The 23,784-nt window shown below is 32.8% G+C and overlaps 1 protein-coding gene across 8 annotated transcripts in view; it reads left to right on the top strand.

The window, feature by feature from the left end:
- The window catches only part of CadN (neural cadherin), an 835,618-nt gene that overhangs the window by 312,368 nt on the left and 499,466 nt on the right, over window positions 1-23,784 (top strand). For 6 of the 8 annotated variants that reach the window (XM_085956137.1, XM_085956141.1, XM_085956140.1 and 3 more), the window contains 9 exons: window positions 497-633; window positions 2,135-2,351; window positions 2,588-2,756; window positions 3,338-4,188; window positions 5,024-5,215; window positions 7,443-7,633; window positions 10,327-10,516; window positions 11,808-11,990; window positions 16,101-16,290. In XM_085956137.1, the coding sequence (XP_085812263.1) occupies window positions 497-633; window positions 2,135-2,351; window positions 2,588-2,756; window positions 3,338-4,188; window positions 5,024-5,215; window positions 7,443-7,633; window positions 10,327-10,516; window positions 11,808-11,990; window positions 16,101-16,290 (2,320 nt within the window). Of the gene's footprint in view, window positions 1-496; window positions 634-2,134; window positions 2,352-2,587; window positions 2,757-3,337; window positions 4,189-5,023; window positions 5,216-7,134; window positions 7,326-7,442; window positions 7,634-10,326; window positions 10,517-11,807; window positions 11,991-16,100; window positions 16,291-23,784 lie in introns of all 8 variants that reach the window. The other 2 variants (XM_085956138.1, XM_085956144.1) reach the window with 1 other exon arrangement.

A 23,784-nucleotide genomic window follows, 5' to 3' on the forward strand; every position in this document is an offset into this window, starting at 1 on the left:
ACGTATTTACTCGAAAAACAAAACATGTTAATGAATATATTATTATTATTACTTAAATAACAATAAACATAACATTAAATGGACGCATGTTGAATTTTTATGACAAATTATCTTTTGTTCATCACGCGTCTTTTGCACAATCGTTGCATAGTCACGATCATTTTAGACCGTGCCTCAGCTGAAGTATAGCCTTAACTCAATTTTTATATTAAATCACAGGATATAGAAAGACGCATGAGTTAATATTGAAACTGTATTCAACTAGGCAATTTTTTGTGAATTTTGGTAGGGATATTATAATTTTAGCAATAGTAAGTTGTTTGAAAAATATTTAGATCTGTAATTCAAAGATAATAGTATAAAAAAGATCCTTATAGTATTCTGAAAGTATGTAAATTAGCTGGATTAAAAACATATCTGTGTTCATCGTTTTTAAAACTTTTTTGTCCTGATTTCATTAAACAACTTTACCCAAATCGCATCGTAATATTTCCAGAGTGGACGAGTGGACGAGAGAAGATTTCAATCGACTCCAGAGGAACGTCTGTCGATTGTTGGAGGCAAACGTGCTCCGCAATTCTACATGCCCAGCTACGAAGCCGAGATTCCTGAAAACCAGAAGAAAGATTCTGAGTATGAACAACTATTTCTTATTTTATCTTTCTTTTAATCCGGACAGCTAACGCTTTTTCTCCGACTTGTGTAAATAATCATTATTATTATTATTATTATTATTATTATTATTATTATTATTATTTGCTCACCGCTGTTGTGTTTGTACAGAAATTTTAATGGAAATTGTATTTACATTATGAGTGAATATGTTTTGTCTACTTTTGCCTTTGAGATGGAAACTCTTTGTAATCAAAGAATTCGCCTCAACTACCTGAATTTATTAGCAATTAAAACTATTCAAACTAATATTAAATTTTAGAATTAATGATACAGTTGCTATCCAAAAAGTTAAAATCACGTTTAATGCTGAAAATAAAAACGGTAGGTAGGTACGTATCTATAATTATTAGATTATTGATCATATTGTCAAGTTATATTTATATATTCCCATATTCTATTCTTTACACGATGAGGCCCAATGACAGTAGTGTAGTGAAACAGTAGTGTAGTTAGTAATACAAGTGAAACAATCACAAACAGAAAATCACACATATACTATACCAGTGGTGAAGGGTGTGGGTAACCTGTTAAGATTCGACATAAATAGTGCACAATAAACTTTGTCAGTCAAACATATTTGTTTTCATTGAACTAATACTACAATATGTAGATAACTTGTTGGTTTTCTAAATTTAATTAAACCTGCCTAATCCAAGCCATTGTAGATAATAGTCGTTTACCTCTAAAAAATCTAAAATTATGCCATTAAACGATTAAGCCATTCATAGTTTTAGTTCGGTACTTTATAGATAGAAGAATATTTTTATCGATTATGGTTTGGGTGGCCAGGGCTTTGAATTAAAAAAAACGATCCAACACCATCTGTAATAATATGTAATCTTCATTCAACATAAACAAATAAGTATGACTGAAAAACTGTTTTTATCGGATCGCCCATAGCATACCCATCGAATCTTAACAACCTACCCTCATCCCTCACCACTGATATATATAGGTATATACTATATATATTGTGAACTTCACTAGGAATGTGGAATCGAATCCAAAGACCTCGGATGAAAGGACATCGCTTTACGTGCTAGACTAAGGGTTGACGATTATAAGAGTATTATTTATAAAAATCATTGGCCATCGAATACTGACTATTGTAGACCCTTGATTATCTTGTTTTCAGGAGATTTAGTGTTTACTTGGGTTATCACTTGAACCCATTTTATTGATTATTCAGATTTCATTATTAGTATAAAGAAAAACTAAAAAATCTTATCATTATCTGTTCCACCGAGGAGCAACAAGTATCTCCCACTAGTGCATCGGTACCTGCGGGCTACGTATTGCCGACATCTGTATTAGAATATAATATATTTTTAAAAATCACCATTTATTTATATTATAATAATTATATAAAATTTTTAGTGTTCAAAACTCCTCAATTTATGTATAGTCAATCATTGTTACATTGATAAGGTTTCATGAAAACTTACTTCATTGATTTCAGCATCATATCTGTGAAAGCAAAATCATTTGCCGATCGTGAAATCAGATACACTCTGAAGGCACAAGGGCAAGGTGCCGGCACATTCAACATTGGTCCAACTTCTGGCATTGTTAAATTGGCAAAAGAGCTGGACTTCGAAGATCTTAGGCAGCCACACGTGTATTCTTTGGTCGTAACTGCTACCGAGGACTCTGGAGGATTTTCGACAAGTGTTGAGGTATTTATTGCTTTAATTTTACAAAACTAGAATGTAAATTAACAATTGTGTTAAATAATTAGTATTTTTTTCACCATGTTTTAATGCTTCTATATGTCATTTATGTACATTTTTGTGATGTAAATACATTATTATTCTGTAAAACTCTAGTGATCAATGTTTCCCTGTATATTATCCAAAAAAAAAATACATTACTATTTTTTTTAGATTTCATCCATCTGTCATTATGATTTCAGTTGACTATTCGAGTTACTGATGTGAACGACAATGCTCCCAAATTTGAACTTCCCGATTATCAAGCACATAATGTGGATGAAGACATACCCCTAGGAACCAGTATTCTCAAAGTAAAGGCAATGGATTCGGATTCTGGAAAAAATGCGGAGATTGAATATTTGGTATCAGGTAAGTTCATTTGTTTTGTTTTGGTAGAATAGTAATTTAGCATGTGATGAGTATTTTGATTTATTCAAATATCATCGAAATGAAACGTATACTGCCACCTATTGGGAATTTCAGAAGCTGTAATGGTAAAACAGGAGGCCGTAATATATTAGTTTTTACATATTTTTTAAGAGATGGCAGTAGACGGAGGCAGTATAAAATAAAAATATTTTTCGTTTTTAAATAAATTATTATTGTTGAAAGAAAGGATTAAATTAGTACAAAAGGTATAATAAAAAAGTAAGTAAAGATTAGTCACACACATGATAGATTTAGAGACATAACTGTTATGTATTAAAACTTATAGGTACTTAAGCATTTTCGTCCTAATATTAAATTATATTTCACGGACTCCCGTGCATAAAATGTTATTTGTTTCGTAGCAACATATGCAATTTGATGGTTTCTGCCAGACTTGTGTTCTTTGCAATATTAAAAACACAATATTATGTATATAAATCACAATATATTATGTAATGTTAAGCATTATTTAACACTGTAAGAGTTATATTATTATACTAACATTGTAATGTTTTTTTCAGATGACCACTTCAGCGTTGATTCAAGTGGAATTATAACAAACAACAAACAGTTAGATGCCGATAATAATAATGCTTATTACGAGTTTGTGGTGACTGCTAAAGATAAGGGTGAGCCAGCCAAGACAGGAACAGCTACCGTACGAGTATACACGAAGAATAAAAACGACGAAGAACCAAAGTTCTCACAGCAAGTCTACACTCCGAATGTTGATGAAAATGCTGGCCCCAATACTCTCGTAACTACTGTAGTAGCCTCGGATAAGGATGGGGACAATGTTCGCTTCGGATTCGTCGGAGGTGGTACACATTCAGGACAATTCGTCATTGAAGAAATAACTGGTGTAATTCGGCTCCATGGGAAAGCAATTTCACTCGATCGAGACAAGTACGAATTGAATGTTACCGCTTTGGATGACGGAGCTTGTTGCGTGAATGGTGATGCGACGATACATACTTCTACAGCTGTAGTCGTAGTCTTTATTACCGATGTCAACGATAATAAACCAATCTTTAAAGAATGCGGAAGTTATTACCCGAAAGTGGAAGAAGGAGCTCCGAACGGAAGTCCCGTTATCAAAGTTCACGCTACTGATGAAGACAAGGGAGTTAATGGTCAAGTTAAGTACTCGATTGTCCAGCAACCGAATCAAAAAGGAACTAAATTCACCGTTGACGAAGAAACTGGAGATGTTTCAACTAATAAAGTTTTTGACAGAGAAGGTGACGATGGAAAGTTCGTATCTGTGACTGTAAAAGCGACTGATCAGGGTGAACCGTCTTTGGAAGGTGTTTGCTCATTTACTGTGGAGATAACTGACGTCAATGATAATCCTCCACTATTTGATCGACAGGTAATTTATTACACATGCTTTTACATAATATATTATAAATTCCAGTAATTCGAAATGTCAGACATAGGTATATCTGTGGTGAAGACTCAATATTAGCGATTATTTAACATTTACTTTTGACTTTTGAAAAAATTTTTGATTTTGAGAATTTTCTAAACATAAGCCTATTGTTGTCGCGAATAACATGAATTAATTATTTATTATTCCATCCATAAGTAATGAAGTTTCAAGTACAGAAACTAGCGACATCTTTAAATATTATAAAATTATTATCGAGTCTTTTCATAATCATATCTGATATTAATATGAATATTTTTGAAACTATGTAGGTACTGATGGTCAAGTACTAAACTGTCCACTTATGAAGTTGAAAGTCTCATATTCACATGTTGTTTTTCAGTGTATGTTTGAAGTCAGAGCATGAACCTAATCGGTTAAAAGTGTTAAGAGACCTCTTTATAAGGCGAATTTGATGTACATTTTGGCGAAATAAGGAGAGTTACTTTATATAGGAAAATATTGTTTAAAATAAACTGAATTATTTAGTTTATTTTATAATTTTTGGGTTATGCCGATGATGCCTACGTGGTTACGCGTCAGGCTTATAATGTCGTGTATCCGAGTCTAGCAAAATCACATGATGCTTTTCAATGTGTGTTTGGACTCTACAACCCCCATTCTGTGGAGGCTAATATGATCTTCTTAGAATTGGAAATGGTAAAAAAACATGATCGAATAATTGATCACTGTGTGAGGGTTGTTTGATATAATCCATCATTACAGTTAATTTTCGCCCAATTGCTTCATTTGTACAATAAAAATATATTTTTTTCAGAAATATGTGGAAAATGTAAAACAGGACGCAAGCATTGGTACAAATATTTTGAGAGTATCAGCATCGGACGAGGATGCTGATAATAATGGCGCAATTGTATACACGCTAAGTGCGCCTTACAATCCGGGAGACATAGAATATTTTGAAATCCAACCAGAATCTGGTTGGATTGTTCTTAAAAAACCCCTCGACGTAAGTATTTCTAAAGCTGATGTATTTAAAATGTAGACTAAATGATATATTTAGGAAATGTATGCAGAAGCGTGAATGAAAACCTAGTCTATAAGTGATGATCTGTGTTTGATGGATGAATGCCTCGAAGAGCTAGGATTGTGATTGGGCAGGATTGGCTGTGAGTCTGCGACTCTTGTAAATTATGTACAAATCTGTGTTAATATGTAAGATTTGCTTTCTTTGCTACTATCTGAATTGATCCTGGTTCTTAAGAGCACTCGTCCGTCAAACACGGGGACTAACTCCGTCCGCCTGGTGGATGTTGGAAGGAGCCGCCGTGCGCAGCCGACTCGTTAGGTAGCTTATTCCTTCCTTTCAGCACCGTTTATTTCAGTTGCAGTCTGGCCGCAATAGGCCGGGCAACACTCAGTACATATTATTATTACGATGAGTTTATTTCTACGGCACCTCTTGCATAACTCTTGTCGTTCTATTAAAAAATTGTACTATAAATAAATAAACAACAACTGCTGTAAATATTTCACTGTCGACTTTTTATGTTTAGTTGTAAAACATGTACAGTTTACGTATAACTGCACTTCTGTATATCCTGCGCACACATAGTAATTATTGGTTATTTTTTTGACATAATTTGAAAGGCTTTCAGCTTTTGGATATACTTTTGTACGTACATGTTTTGTTACTAACGTGTGATGATTTTGTTTATTTTGTGTCCGGGGGCGCTGGGCCTAACCCGCGCAGCGCCGTCGGCCGTAGGGGCGCCGCCACTTCCGATTCTAGCCGCAGACGATGGCCTCAGGCCTAAGGTCACAGGTCACAGGTCACAGTGAGCGATGGCCTTTCTTTCATATCTCTTGTATTTTATTTTCACAACATCAGACGACATCTCATACATAATCAGACTCATACATACTGTATAATAATTCATGAATGAATATTTGGTGGTTTGTTTTCAGGGAAGAAGGAGATGTGGTATTATATATTATATATATATATATAAATAAAATATATGTTTAACGGGGGCAGTCAGGGTACTAAAAAACATTGTAAAAAGAAAAACACGGTACCCTGACTGCCGTCCCGCATGTTGTGACATATTCCTTCTGTGAAAGGGGCGACGTACTGTAATATAAACCGAGCGATCGAACGTCCATCGTTTCTTTATAATTTCAATGAGTGTCGTTCCATTGTAATTAGTAAACATGAGGTCGAGATAACTATATTTTATGACATCCTGACCTTCTCCCGCCATTTTATGAGAATGCAAAGCTCCGCATGCCATGCCTGCTTTCAAATTTTAAGTTCTTAGTTTAGTTCTGTATTCGTACATTTTTTAAGTAATGTTTGCATAATATATTTCTCGTGTATATTTGAACAACTTGTAATTATCATCATCATTATTTTTTTATTCTTTTCAACCGCACAATTGTTTACTTCGGCATTGGCCATATCCAGGGATGTTTTCCAGTAAGTAGGTATATGATATACATATCGAAGATAGCGAGAGGATATCCTTTAAATATCCCATTCGAGGAATGATCGTTCTGTACAGTAGTCTTAAAGTAGTGAGATATTTACTTACCTTATGATTTTATTATGATTTCTTTCTAGCTTTGAGCAAGTGAACGGTGAAGTGTGTGAATGTCGTCATGCCTGATCAGATGTGTCGAGGCACAAAGCAGTAGTTAATTTATTTGTGTTTCGACTTGATATGTCTTGTTTTCTCACAAATCGATTTATGCAGATCATTGGTATTCTATTATTGTTTGGGGGTCGGCCGCGAGACATTGGCCGGCCCGTTTGATTTACCGTTATGATTTTGTTGATTTACTTAGCGATCGAATTTATTTTGTCTGGGTTATTATTTTGTTTGCCCCCCGCTGACCTCTGACCCGTGTTGGCTATGTTCGCAATAGCGAGACAGGTACCGGCTGCGAGTGCGCGCCGCGGACCGGGGAGAGCCGCCCTCCCACGCGGACGTGGACGTTGAGTTAGACGTCGTAGACAGGAACAATAAGCCTCCTCTGTGGGATGAGACCTCGTACGGCCCCGTTCACATCAAAGAGAATGTCACAGTGGGTACCGTAGTGACCTGCGTAAAGGCAAGGTTGGTATCGATCGGGGCGGCGGCCCGCGCCCTCGCCGTCCGCCGCCCCGTCCCTCCGTTCCCTAACACTACTAACGACGTGGTTTTCTCTGTTTCCGTTTACCGTTTTCCCGATAGCGAGAAACTTACAAGCTGGAGGCCATGGCCCAAGACAAGGGATTCCCTCCCTTGTCCAGAACCGTGGAGGTTCAGATAGATGTAGTGGACCGCGCGAACAACCCGCCCGTGTGGGACCACGTGGTGTACGGCCCCATCTACATCCGAGAGAACCTGCCCGTCGGGGCCAAGGTCGTGTCGGTCAAAGCCAGGTCTGTGGCGTCAGTGTTTGCCGCACGGGCACCGCACGCTGCCCCTCACTTGTGCACGCAGTGTGGTGTGTGGTGTGTGGCGTATACATCCCGCCCTTCATTCGATATTCGTATTTCTGTATCTGTAACGTACTCGACTCGTAGTGTCGTTGGATGTTAGCGCGGTCTGCCGTGCGACACGCGGGCGACCGTCCCTACCTGCCCTCTCCTTCCCTCTCCATCCCTTTCCGGGCTCGCAGAATTATGTTGCACTCCGCGCACGGGAAAGGTCGGGTCGATGTTTTACGACAGCGTTCTGCCAGAGCTTACCCTTCCCCTGCCCTTACGTTTCGCCGCATCGCATTTTCAATATTTCATCGATGTCTCATTTACATTTCATTCGGTGATCGTGCATCTCGGTATTGTTTCCATTTAATATTAATATTTTGCAAAAACACTATGTTTATGATTAATACGTGTTACTCACAGCGACACCGGCAAGGGCGCACCGCTTCATTAAACATTATGGAAATCTACGAGGTAGCATGCATTTTTGCGGAATTCACAAAAATATTAAATTATTTATAAAATAAATTAACTCTTATCTTCTAATGATTTAATTGCCAATAAAAAGATATTCTAAACATTGTTGTTTGCTGGTTATAGTTGCATTTCAACATCCCTAGATGGCAAACAACTCACAATTTCAAGGTTTTGAATTAGTAATGAAATTCGATGATTCGTTTTTTCATTATTTCATAATATCAAAATAAATAACCCTTTTTTCATTTCTATACAGAAATATGTGGGTTGATTCCTTATGGAACAGTCAAATTTCATTGAGCATTTCTAAATTCTTACACTAAATATATACAACCACATTTCCCTCCAAAATCAAGATTTTAATATGCAAATATTGTGCAAACAAATATTTCAAGAGCCTATATCTGAAACAAGGTTTTTGAGTTGTTTCTGTATTGATTTACGGTATCGATTTATATTACTTATAATTAATATTTATTCTTCATAATACTATATTCTTTTGCAGTGGGCAAAAGAATCTTTTTCTGTATTGAAATCTTTCATAATAATAATATTGATACTCAATCAATAAGATTCATTTTTTGAAGCACTTTTTCCATTAGTTACAAAGGCTGTTCCAAATTATGTATCTAAATATTATAGTAATCAATGAAGAATGTACATAACATTCTTAAATCTTGTGTTTTAATAGTCTTGAATAAAAAATAATTTAATTACAAAAATACAATTATTATTGTAGTTTTTAATTGTATTCATGGTATCCATTATTTCATTGTAGTTTTGTGAATTTCGTAATAACGTTACAGACCGCGAAAATCAACGCATGTAGGCATAATGTGAAGAAGCAAAAATTTATGTTTTTATCAATCAATCAACATTGGGAAACGCATGCAGTTCTGAAAAAATCATTTTCAATAAAGCTGTTATAATTATAATCATTTCCATAGAAGGGAATCTTCTCTCAGTAATAATTTGTTTAGTAGTTTTAAAATCAAAGCTTAGCTGAAAAATATCTTTTTATTTACCGTGGTGGTACAAGTTATTATTATTTGTTGTGACGTTGCAAAATTGGGTTTGACCTGCAATTTATTAAATTCTTCTTCATTCAACACATAATTAGTTATTAGCGTTACCTCCATAGGATTCTTATAATATACCATCAACAGTCATTAGTATTATCTGTTGACCGATATTTTTTTAAACACTTAACATTCTAACATTCCATCCTCATTATTAGTATTTAAATTTAAAGTAATTGAATATTTTATTGAATGTTGTATTGTCAATTAAATTAATATGCTGCATACATTAATAATTTGTAATAATTATCAAATTTAGAAGAAAAAAGCCTATTTTACTTATAGCCAAGCAGCATAGATTGAGTAATATTTCAGCTTTTGAAAAGGAAAAATGTACGGGGTAGGAATGTGGTAGCAATTTTTTTCACAAACTCATAAGGAAGCTGTACAATCTTACAATAACGCGAACAAAACAAAATTAAAACAATACACAGAAGAGGTAGGTATGTCATTATCCTATCCTTCTCAAAAATTCTAAACGTTTGCATTATTTTAAGTGAAATGTGTATTATTACAAGACCATAAATTTATATTAAATTTGTTAATCTTGTATTTTTGGAATGTCTATTTTAATTAATCTTACTTACTATTAATTTATTTAGTTCAATAATAATTATTATTACAAATAAATAAAAGGACTGCATAATAAAATTAGAATCAGATCATCAGAACATGTTATGTACATCAGAATGAGTGAGTTAATATTTTGTCTAAGATGATTATTACATCAAATTTATTAGTGTGCATCCAGAACCTTCTAAAATAAAATGACTTAAGTTATTAGACTATTTGCAGATTTATATTTTAACTATCATGTTAAGGAATGATTGTGTAAGAATGGTATTAAAATGAGAAAACACGGTGGTATGTGATGATACCTTTGTGATGATTCTTGTTATCGTTGAATTGTACAGCATCTTTTAATCTTAATAATACACCCCTTATGCCTCGTATATTTTTTGCAGATGATAAACCGTAGGCTTAATTTATTAAAATTAAATATTCAATGTTGTAATGTGTAACTGGTAGAAATGCTTTTATTGGCCCAACAATTTCTATGATGATTTCTAATACCTTCTGTTCTTTTCACAGCTCTGGAATAGAAAATAACCCAACCGTATTTTACCGGTTAATGCCCGGGTCAACGGCGCAAACAAACAAGTTTCATACTTTCTATTTACAACAAAGAGCGGACAATGGGTTTACGTGGGCCGATATAAAAGTTAATCATCCGCTGGACTATGAAAGTATCAAGGAATACAACTTGACTATCCGTGTGGAGGTGAGTCAATTTATTTTTAGACCTATGTAATGAGCTTGTCATAATTACCAAAAACTATGCATTAGGGCTTCTGACCCAATGACATTATTAATGGACAACGCACTCAGTACAGTAGCTTGCAAGTAAATTCGCGCACAGCGACATTCGCACATGTATAGGTAGATGTCACGTGACAAAATTTCGCAATTTCCATTATGCGATATCACGCATCGGGAATTTATAGGAATATCACCATTATTGTAATGGCGTTAAAACAGTGTTTCTAGTGTCAATGCTTATTTGAGCGAACGATATTGATATTAAAATATGAATTATGACATTCGGCAGACCCGACAAAAAAGTGAGTGTCATTTTTTTTTTCAGATGCTTCGTCCATATTAACGTCATTGTTCTGACCTCATATAATCTTCAATAGTAAAAACCAAAATCATAAATACGAAGATTTTACAATTATCATAATTAGGGAGCGGATTTATATGCAACAAAAACATGGTTATATGCATGCACATATGCACTTAAAATCATTAAAATGTGCACTAAAAAAGAAAAAAATTTGCAGTTAAAAATTGAGTAATTTTATATGGAAAAAAATGTAGATTGGCACTATTGGCCTAATATTAATGATAAAAATTGGAAAATGAATTATTAATTTCAATCATTATACTACAAATTGTTTTTTTATATGTGCGAATAATTAAATAAAAAATACAATATAAACTAAGCACAACTTTAAAAAACAGAAACGACACACTTAACTATTTCTAATACTATTTGCTGTTTTTTTGTCTGAAACAAAATGTTAGAATATTTCTTAAATCTGTTCTGGCATTAAGGCTATACTTCAGCTGAGGTATGGTCTAAAAAGATCATGACTAGGCGATGCGCGGATTGTGCAAATGACTAGAGCCGAACGAATTGCAATTTGTCAGAAAAATTCAACATGCGTCCTTTTAATGTTATGTTTATTATTATATTCGTAATAATAATAGTATATTCATTGACATGTTTTCTTTTTCAAGTACATGCGGAACGTTTTTTAGTCATCTTTACACGATTTAAGAATATATTCCTTCGACGCCATCACAAAACAAATTGACGTGCTCACACCTCGACTATTATATACACTGTACAAAATTACAAATACAGAATAATTTTTCTGTTTCTATCATCATCATGTCACAGTACTCTGGAATGGAACATCTAAGACGTAAAACTATTACATCACAGTGTGACCAGACCAGATATCCGCCAAGTATTGTAGAATGGATTTTGATGTAATAAATATTTATAGAACAATGGAGCCCAGCAGCTTGCATCTGAAGCGACGGTCTACATCATGCTGGAGGATGTCAACGATGAGATTCCACTGTTCACCGAACGAGAGCAGGAGACGGTGCTGGAAGGAGAGCCAATCGGAACCAAAGTGACACAGGTCAACGCTATCGACAAAGATGGGACATTTCCCAACAATCAAGTAAGCACGTTTCATTAATGTAATTGAATATCTATATTCACACAGTTTTATTCTGACTTTACCCCTTCATTAGCATAGTGTAAACCGTAGAACATGAAATTCGTCTAAAGTTAGTACTGGATTATATGTATTTTATAAACGAGTTTCTATCTCATAAAATAACTCACAACAACTCTCAACACATTCATCATAATCATCAGCTGGAATTGACCCACTGCTGAATAAAAGCCTCCCCATTACTCCTTTCACTTTCCTCAATCTCTACTTCTTCGCTACCACATACAGCCGGCGTACTTGGTACACTAGTGGATTTTAGGTTACGTACTTAAAGCCCCGTAAGTACAACTGTATGACTACATTTTTTAACAGTTGTCAATTCGCCAAGTAACATGTATGGCATATTGTCATTTCATTAGCTTAGTGACCTCTATTACGTCACATACTCTTCATTCTACTTTCTTACATTATAGGAATATAAGTACCACATTATAATATTATAACTCATACTTTTGTTTTACATAATATACTTATCGACTGTGGAAAGGCAAAAGGAGTTAATCCACACTAATCAAATTTTACAGGAGGCACAAAAAACGTTTTGATAAAGATTTTGGGCCAAAGTCTAAATATAAAATAGACACAAATTTGAAGTGCATGATGATTAATAATTTGGTGTTATTTTTTCCCAATCTATAATTAAATAATGAAGTTATTGAAGAAAAACTAATAAAAATGAGGGTTAAGTCATTTTACCTGACAAAAAATTAGGTAGGTATTAACATATTTGGAGTTAGACACGTACATTTTACTTGCGATTTATGTTATTACTATAATATATTAACATAAAACAGTGTATAATAATGATATTAGTCTATTACAATGATATTAATCGTAAATTAAAGCGAATTGAAAACAATTTCAATTGAGAAGTATTTTTGACACATCACATAACCTATAAATCGCATGGCAGTGTTTTAAGTGAATTAACAAATATTGTATTACTTTTCTCAGATATTATGAAATCATCAAATCAATTAATCGATAATCGACAATTAAAACACAATATAAGTTGTCACAGGCTGTTTCATACCGATATAGATAGAATTTACAATAGCTCTTTCTCGTGTGTGATATAGAAACTTCAAGATGTAATTTTAAACACTAACAGTTCTTGTCGGGATTATTTGTTGCGTCCATATTAACACCACACTTTTCAAGAATCGTTTTGCTTCGTTCTGATGCCATGTTGACTCAATGATTAAACTTTAAATGATTTTTTATGAAAAAACTGTCGAAATCCGTGTTAACTGTCAAACGACCGACCGAGAAATGTATGTGGCTTAAGTCTTCCTTCTGGTTCATAACTTACCCGGTCGGCCGGCAGAGTTTAGTAAAACTACCATTATTTTCATACATTTGCAACGTAAGATGCATAACGCCTTTTTACTTTCCGTCTAGATTACTTGAACGACTAATAATATCATTGATGTGGAATAAATCCTTTTACCTGGATGCAAATTTCAAACGCCCTTCTTTTTTAAAAATTAAAAGCTAAAATTTGATAATATTTTGGCATTTTGCAGCTTACATCCTTTAGGCAGAACGTGTATTTAGTTGTGTGCAATGCTATTATTCAATAAAACCTATTTTGCAAAAAGTGAGGGTTAAATCCTTTTGCCTTACCACATTCGTTATGGAGTGGATCGGTTTTTGTTTCAGTTTTGAAAGGAATTGTTTGTCATAGTTATTTCAGTTAATAGTGATTAAAATTTTAAACATAAAGTACTCATAATTCATGTTTCATGGAACGGTTTTTGATTTTTGGCCATTCAATTTATTGTTATTATTAATTACTACGAAATTTTCCTGAATAAGTATAATAAACTTCTGTATTGATCCCGTTTCACAGCTTTGGTCTTTCAACCTCTTCGGACTTAATTTACACGGCATACATAATAATATATTATATGACAGAAATAAAGCTATGCTGAATAAACGAAATGATTCTAAAACTCTAACTATTTTTATAATATACCAAGCAACAACACAAATATACCAAATACAATTACAAATTTTAATGTCTACTGTGATACTATGAAACATACATTATGTGAAACTTATTAAACCGACTAAATAATGTTGGAAAATTTAACAGTGAAAACTATACTGAATAAAGTTATTTTATGAAATAATCAGACTTCCAAGAAAATCCTTACTAAATGTTCAGTAACAACCAGCAAAGTTTCTACCTAGAGGAAAGTTAAATTTGTTAGCCATGTATTTTCATAACACAGACAACAATAGAAGTCATACAGGTATACCAAATGTAATTAAAATTGTATCGTGTTTACAATTATTATTTTGAAAAGAAGACTACGGGAGGAATACAACATCGAAAAACTTGTTTCTACAATTTATTCCCTCCGTATTATAACAAAAAATTGTCATTCTACTTTCAAAGGAAACATACAAACGTAGGTATTACATTGTCGGAAATCTTTTGCACAGCCACTCACATTTGCTGTCTGCTCGATAATTTATTTATTTTACTTATTTCATGCAGTTTTACAAAGATTATTTCAACATTATAATAATTGTAAAGGCAACAAACACTGTAGGTGAAAATAATATTTTATAAAACAGTTGAACTAAAGTCATTTTTATGTCATACTACCTACATAATTTCAAAACACTTAAATACAGATAAATATATAACTACTAGAAAACATCTTTCTGAAAAAAATACATCGCCCAGTGGGACATGAACATGAGTTCAATAGATTTGCGCCAATGTGCTTTACCAACTAAGCTATGTGCGTCCTATCTAATTGCAACGAAATTAACTAGCAGTTTTTACATTTTTGAAGCACTTTACAAAAATTGCCTTAATTTTAGCAGTCGGCTTCTGTATTTTAAATCAAATATTAATTACCTTACCAACTGGTGTGAGAATTTCTCCAAAAAGCAAAAGCGGGGCAGCAGAAAACAACAGAGACAGTCATAGATTAGCTTGGATTTTTTCCTGCTTGAAAGAATGATACGAGTCCATCAGAATTATATGTAATATAATATATCAATAAAGTATTATAAACACAAATCGAAAAATTATAGTTTGTTCTTCATTTGGCATTCTTGATGAATTATTTACAATAAAACACTATTAACCGGGTGTATGCTATAAGCGTAGCACGTTTATGTGTTATATAATTCCGTGTATGCAAGGCCGGCCATAGAAAATGAGTGTGTATTGTTACACCCCCGAATGGTCCCCATTTGGGGATGTCTCCTCTGTGGATCTGAAGAGGCCCGAAACATTATCAAGCCAATGCATAGTAAGGGTTGATTATGAAAAAAAAAAAAAAATACGCGGCAACGTTGTCTAAATGCTGTTAAAAAATATATGAATGGCAATGCCGCATTTTGTACTCACTGACAGCTAACAATTTTCCCGCGCAAGAAACGTTTTATCATCGTAACAGTATAGACGTACATTTCGACCTCCGCAAAAATTATAACAAGTTGTATAAAATGTAACCAAATAGTATTATCCAAATATAAAAATCGCTCAAGTCCTCACACTCCTCGCCGCACACTCCCAAGTCCCAAATGACACACGATGACGAAACAACCAGCATACTGAGCGAGAAAAGGAAGCATCTTCTTGCTCTCCGACTTGACGGGAGATGGCAGTATACTAGCTCCGGTTCAATGTTTTAAATAATTTTATATATTGTACACACTGCCATCTCTTGGATTCATGGTGAAATACTTATCCAAAACACAAGTCTTTATGACTACCTACTTATATTATGTACCAAAAAAAAATTATAATATTATTTTTTCCATCCATGCCTAATACCACTCAGCAATTAAATTGTTAAAGTGATTTTTGTTGATTTTGTGGAAAGATTTCATAGTAAAAAAGACGAATTTTAAAATGTTTGGTAGGTAGTGTTTATTTTTATAAAATGTGTGATATTCCGAAGAAAGATCATGCAAATATGACTGCAATCATGATAAAATGTCAAAAAATGAACAAAACGTGAAATAGCAACATTTTTCAAAATAACGGCATGAATAATACATAAAAACCATTTTTATTTTCCAAAGGTATACTACTATGTAGTGGATTCACCGCGAAATGAAGGCAAAGACTTCTTCGAGATCAATCTGCAGACAGGAGAGGTGTTCACAAAGATCGTGTTCGACAGGGAGAAGCAGGGAGCGTACGCGCTGGAGGTGGAGGCACGGGATGGAGCACCATCAGCCAGACCCAATTCTAACTCGCAGCCAAATTCAGGTCAGTGACTTTCAAGGTTTCATGCTATAATATGCCGTATTTGACCACATTTAAAAGGTACATTTATCATTTCATCAACAGTTTTTTCAGCTTTACTGTCCTTTTTTTGTTGTGGGAGATGTTTTAAATAAAATAAACCTAATTCTATCTACTTAACTAAACCTCATCTAACCTTACTTAACCTAATTGAAACTAGATCCTACCGACCAATATAAAGTTGAGGTGCGACTTATTGTATTTTTTTTCGACCATGTGCGATCCTAATAAGATCGATCAATTTTTGTTTTTACGAGAAATGAATGTCAGCCACTTGCTCAATCTATTAGGTCAAACTGTCTCTAAACCGCCACATCTAAAATTATTAATTGTCAGTATCCAGAAACGTTTAATACATTATTTTCAGTATATTTCTGCAATAATAATTTTTGTATTTAAAATTATATTGAAAAGTGTCAAAAATACAAACTTTAAAATTTAAATGAACGATAATTAATAGGTACTTACTCCAGCACTCGAAATGGAAAATTTTACGTTCCGTAGCACTCTTTATCTAATTTTATCAAAACAAGACGTGTGTTCGATTTTTTAGTTATGGCCTACTTAGCTCAAACAGTCAAATTATTTTTATCCACAAGACAGATCGATGATAATCTTGGGGATTTGATGTGTAGTGACATCAATTTTATTGGCGAAAATAATAAATGAATGCTCGAGTGGTAATGCAGTTTACTGAATTTTCATTTGTTTTAAAAACAAATAGGTCATACTTTCATTTTTTATTATTCTATTTGTTTTGAAAAAAATTAGTAATTATTCACTTGTTCCTTTTGATTCTATCATTAAAACATGGATAATTAAAAATTTATTTACGAATATTCTTCCACACAATCAAAGTTTTAATTTGTAGTAACTAAAGAACACTACACATGAACCGGAGCCACGCTCCGGTGTGTTCCGATCAATTTCGAGCCCTGACTTAGTCAATAGTCTCGAAAAAGCATCTCCTTGTTAGAAAATGGTATCACTGATAATAATGTAATTCAGGGGTCGGTAAACTTCAGCTTGTGGGCAAAATCCAGCCCCATGTTTCTTTTTGTAATTCGAAACCTTTAACAAACACAATATATTTTTTTCGGATGTTATGAGGAAACATTCGTTGACATTTTAGTTTATGATTTTCTCCATACATTTATTCACTGTTATAACGAGCAACTTATCGGATATACCGAACTAAAGTATCGTCAAAAATTTTTTTAAAACTGTTAATATGTCGATCAAAAATATTTTGACCCTAAGGAATAAAATCTGACCGGACAGGATGCCGCCGGATCGCATTACATTTATGACACTAGTTAAGTGTCTAAGCAACTACCTAATTGGTGTTTTCGCCGACAATATTGAAAAAGTATCCACGCATATGGTTGAAATAAGTAAAAAACCAAGGTTTGTGAAGTCAGTAGGTCAGTAGGTCAAGTGACCAGCGTTCATTACAATAAACAACTTCTTTTGTAGTTTATGAATGGCATGCTTGTTTCAGGGAAAATTCTAATTGTTGAATTGCGACTTTTTGTGTTATGTGACCGCTCATTTAAAATACCTATTCTCTGATATAAGGAGTAACGCCTATAACGAGCATATTCAGTCGGTCTCATCTTCCTCGTAATAACCATGTTCGACTGTATTTAAAAGTATCAGACTTCCAAAAAGAATATTTTTTCTTGAAGAGATGAGGACATTGGGAACAACATGATTAGCCAGTCAAATAAATTACAAACATTATTGACACTGCTCAGTTGCTGATATTTATTTGAGGAATCTGAAGCTGAATACTCAGTTTGAAGTGACGGAAGATTCAGCTTCTATAAGCAGTGACGTCCCGTGGGGGTAGGCAGATTGAGCGTCGCTTGGGGGCGGCAGTTACTCCAAGGGCGGCAAATCGAGAAGAATCATTAGGTATATATAAAAATAGGTACCTAAACTTAGTAATAACGGAAATATCTTTCCATTAAGAAAATCAGCTCACCGGTTGGAAACAAAATGTATTAATTAACAAGAAATGAAAATATAATTAATATTAAATTCTACAGGTTTTTAAAAAAGGTTTGTCGATAGCTATTTCGGTTGTAACACCATTATCAAGACTATTCAGATAGGCCGCTTGTCCTTGCTGAAATGTAAAATGGAATTCTACCAAGTAAATGCTAACTCAATTAATGTATTAATTAACATAAAAGGTTTAACAGGACTGTAATTTTTTTGTCGGGTTTGCGATGTCTAGCTTACTTCTATTGTCCTTGGACGTCATGTCCTTGATGACCGGAAATGACTCGTGCAGATTTGCGAATTGTAGGTAGGTACATACTTACATAATTAATTTATCCAATTATTTTGCCAGTCACTCGCGAGTTTTGAAAGTTGTCAGGTGTATTTTTAAATGTATCTGAAACCGTGGACTCGTAATGTTGTCTATTGAAGTAGAAATGACATTTCAATTAGATTTAGTGGTATATATTTTGTTAGTAATGAATCCATATAACACATTTCTTAGATATTGGAGTAATGAAAGGATGATAAAAATATACTGTATAAAAATGGGGCGGCACTTTGGCGCTGCCTAGGGGCGGAATTTTGTCTAGGGACGTCACTGTCTATGAGTAGTCTGTGTGGAACAATAATTAATTATTATAAGCCAGCATTAACAGATGAACATTTTCAATCAATTTTTATGAAAGGTAAAACAAACTTTGAACCCCAATTTGGTGAATAATGTTATCTTAAAAAAGGAAATCCATTCTTCTCATTGGTAGAGCTGTATTTCTAATGATTTATTATTATTGAGGGTACATTTTGTTCAATAAATTGGTAAATTTTTTTTCATGTCACGAGTTACTATATAAATATTGAATTTTTACAAAAAATATTTACTGACCCCTGCTATCGTTGAAACAAAGTGATTTCGCAATGATACATATTATATAGAAACAATGTGGGCTCTTTACTCTTTTATCAATAGGTACATTGTCTACCATTATACGTTTTTACCATGTTTAACATTTCAACATGTCAATTTGAATATAAACGTAGGTTTATGAAGTTATACTTCTTTAGGCGCGTTTGGAAAATCAGATCAGAGTGTATTTTTGGCGTGTGACATGTAACGCGTAATTTATTTTTTCACACGGAAAAAATCGCATTCGATTGGATTCGAACCACGATTGTTCGGTTATCAGCCGAACACACTGCCTTTACGCCACAGTATGATAATGCAATCATGATGATTATACAGTATAATATTATAGTTTATTCTGTTGCCTAAGCAGCGAATTCATTATTATATGTACGAAGAATTGTTCCGTTGCCTAGGAAACAAATTTATTATTGTTGGCCAAAATAAAATAAAAATTATATGTGATTAGCTGTCAAAATTAAGCTTAATATTTTTAAGTGTGATAGGTACGTTACTTTTGTTTGGTATTACTCCAATCTCTTTGGGTATTATATATTTAGTTTATGTGAAAACTATTTTCTAACTGTTTGAATATTTTTGGTTGATGGGAGTTTTGACGAACGTGGTGCGCGAATATTTTATTTTGTTACGCCAAAGAAATATAACTTCTAACGCGCGTATATAAGTACACACACCGATTTTTTTAATTCTCCAAATTAATTAACAGAATGTTTGCATACAAACATAATAATGTACTAGTTGTCCGGAACAACTTCCTACGTGAGCAAACATGGTGTGGTGTGAGATTTGCTATTTGCTAATGAAAATTAAAATTGGTAGGTATAGTGTAAATATCAAGTTTTTTTTTAATATTAGATACAAGTGGAATGATATATTATATTATTGTAGGTATCTGTTAAAAAATAATTTGTAAATAATTTAATAGCATTTAACTTGCCCACTTCACACACATTTTTGTTAAATAGCAATTCTTAGATCTATACTGACCAAAAATTGAATAAAAATGTATTATAAGCCGACAGAGAAATACATTTAAAAAAATCTGAAGGCATCCAAGTTATGTTGCTGAACCAATGATAACATCACATTGCTGCAGATAGGTCCAATCACTTTGAAATAATTGTATATTATGCGGGTTATAAGCATAGTCATGTTTAAATATGCATTCATTTAATTAATTCAGTCGCAAAGAAAAGCAAAATGTATTTTTCGCTAGTACAGTTATTCAATTTTGTTACAATAAGGTATTAACAAGTGAGAACTATTTCTTTCCATAGTAAAAATCTATTATTTTTTGACAGTTAGTAGTCGACCATTTGTGCAAACCATCCATTTCCGATGTGAATTTTATATTTTTCAATGTTGTCGGCACTTAATGATAACAGTCTATTTTATTGGGCGAATATAATATATGAGTAAGGGGAATATTTTATATTCCCCTTACTCATCTATATAAGAATTTTTTTACAAACAATGGTTACAGGATTTAAAAAATGCCTACCCCATTTAAAATACCTAAGTATAAATTCCATTTATTAAACTCCATAAAGTTTAACATAAAACAAAATAAATGCTTTACAATGAATTATTCGATATTCATTTTTTCAAACAATTGTTACATATTATTTTATTAACTTTTATTATATTTGATATAGAATATCTCGATTGAAATTATATAAGAAAGGTTCACTAAAAATAAAATCTACAAGTTGTTCAATTATTATTATTTTATTAAAAAAAACAAAAAAGATATTTTTCACTTTAGAAATGAGAGAAGTTTTATCACAATAAAATCATTTTCCCAATGATAAATACCTCTAAAAAGAGAGCTATTATTGGTTAAGATTATTATGATTTTAATGTTTACGGAAAATAAAATAATGGTAAAAATTGTATATTGAAATGTCTTTAATATCTTGTTGAATTTAATAAAATTAATTTTTAGAATTATTCTGAAACTTGACTTGTGTTTATTATTATTATTTGTTAGAAGAGAGTATTTCAGCAATGCCTTTGATTTAAATTAATATATTTATAGCATAAATTTCTAAAGGGATTTGAACAGAAAATTTTCCCCAATAATCAGCAAACAACAACAATTAATAATAGGCTGTCGAAATGAAATTTGACTTGTCCTTTTGACCTCAAAATAAATAGAAAATTACGAGTAACAATAAAATTTTGATGGTGAATAATAGTTTCATTTATATATTTTTTTGAATTCAATTTAGACCAGTCAATGTTTAATGCAATGTATCTGAAACTGACGAGCGCGTACCTACCCTTGAGGGCACGCGAAAAATTTGAAACAGATGCATTGATATAAAAATATATATATTTTACACTCCCGTATTTTTTTTTATTTAGAAAAAAAGACAGATAGGTACATAATATAATGTATTGAAATGATAGTGATTCCCATCCGAGTTCGCAACAGTTAGCAAAAAACTACAATTAGAAACTAGTTTATTAGATAATGGAGTAAAGAAAGGAGACTGAAAATGGTAAGATGCAAAGTTGAGCGTACCTAGTTATACACTAAGCAACCAGGCCACAATTTTGAAAAAAATGAGTTATTGTGATTTCCTTAATCTCACACGTTTGTTTTACGTTCTACACAAATCAGCCAAGCTGCTGTCATACAAAAATCTCATATAAATGCGTTTTAGAGATTTTACAAATCGCAGAATAGGTATGACATTTTCGATCTGCACAAAGCAACCACATGATATTATTGCGTAATTAATAAAATCCTGACTGTAAGGTGTGTTTTTCTACATTCAATTTCTCAATTACATTATAATATGTTTTTCATTTTATTATATATTTATATAATATAATATAATTTATATAGATTTTTCATGTAAAAATTAGTGCCAGGCAGCTAAATATTAATTTATAGTTTTCAAGTTTTTTGAATTATTTTCAGAACTTTGAAATTCCCATAATACTTAAGTAACTAAGAAGGTTTTTTTAAGAAAATTGATGCAAAAATAAAGATTTTTCCTACAACAATAAGAGTTAGCTGCATGCCAGAATGAACATTCTGAAAAAACGGTTTCGCACAAAACAGCCTGAACTGATAAAACACCAAAATTTCATAGATTTTATGGTTTAATCTTTTCAAAAGTGACATAAAATCATATGTATATATAATATATAATATTTATCATTCAAAAGGTATAAACAGTATACAGAGGCATTGTGGATTTAAAGAAAGACACTTTACATAAAAGTGCTTTTATCTCTGTTTGAGGTTTGTGTGGACTGGCTGCTTTGGGTATAACTACGCTCAGTTTTGAGTCTGTTTGAGAACCGCTTGGCGGCACATTGCCTCTATATATTATGTCTGCTTACTTTTTTATATGTATATTTTTAACCACTGAATTACGGTGATCGTAATTAAGTTTAAAAAGATCTCGAATCATATTCCGAAGCGAAAATCGTACAAAAGCTACTAAACGTCTCGAATCAGATTCTAAATGAAGAAATGGGTGCGCCGGTAAAGTTTATGTCTCTAAAGAGGTACTACCATGACGTAAGTTTGGGAAACACAACAGCACATGTTCGAAAATTATATTTCCAACTGAAATAGAATATAATATCATGTCATGATGTTTCAGCCGAAATAATGTTTTTAGACCTAGGAAATAATTTATCTTTATGTGATGTAACCAAAGCAATTATTGCCATGGCATTTATTTTACCTTGGGATAGTCAGTTATAATAATGGTACAGCCAGGGATTTATTAGTATTTTTTTTATGGAATTTATCTCATGATCAAATTACTGCTACAATAAAACGTAAACAAGTAATTGCGACCTTTTACTTTTCCCCAAAAATAAACCGACCCTGGATAAAGCAGTGATCAACACCGAGCATGAATAAAATGCTACCTCAATAGGCAACAGTGTTACCGTAAACAATGTATCCAATCATCTTGAAACAACGCTCGTAATCAAATTTATTTGAATAGGACGCCCTTTGTCTACCTATGGGTTAATTACAGTGGCGGCTTCACATTTCAATTAATACTAGGCTAAACTATGTAAACTTCTATGTTTAAACAAACAAATAGAAAATGCAATTTAATTATATTAATACTAATACTATCGACCGGAGGTACTTGATGGAATTTAAATTTAAATTCTAATGGATTTAAGTTTTGAACTATTATATTTGAGTCGTTTGTTGTTGTTCCCAGAATGGACGATTTTACGCCTATTAATTGTAGTATTTTCATTGTTTATAATTACTAATGGTCTATTAGTAGGTTTTGACGATTTATTTACGCATATCGAGTGTATTATTGTTGATAAGCTAGAGGGATTTTTTTACAAACCCTTCAACTATTCATAATTTGTTTGTTATATTTTTTATTGTGATCCTTGACTTAATAGGTAGGTGATAAAGTTTTTACCTACTTTATTTTATTGATTTGTTATATAAGTTAGAGTTAATTGTATTGATTATCAGTGTGTATTTGCCTTTGGTGAGTGTATACGGTGCCTGAAGATGCCGAAAC

Source organism: Rhyacophila brunnea, unplaced genomic scaffold, assembly GCF_057557595.1.
Source record: "Rhyacophila brunnea isolate RB1 unplaced genomic scaffold, BYU_Rbru_1.0 scaffold_5, whole genome shotgun sequence".
NCBI classification, from domain to species: Eukaryota; Metazoa; Arthropoda; class Insecta; order Trichoptera; family Rhyacophilidae; genus Rhyacophila; species Rhyacophila brunnea.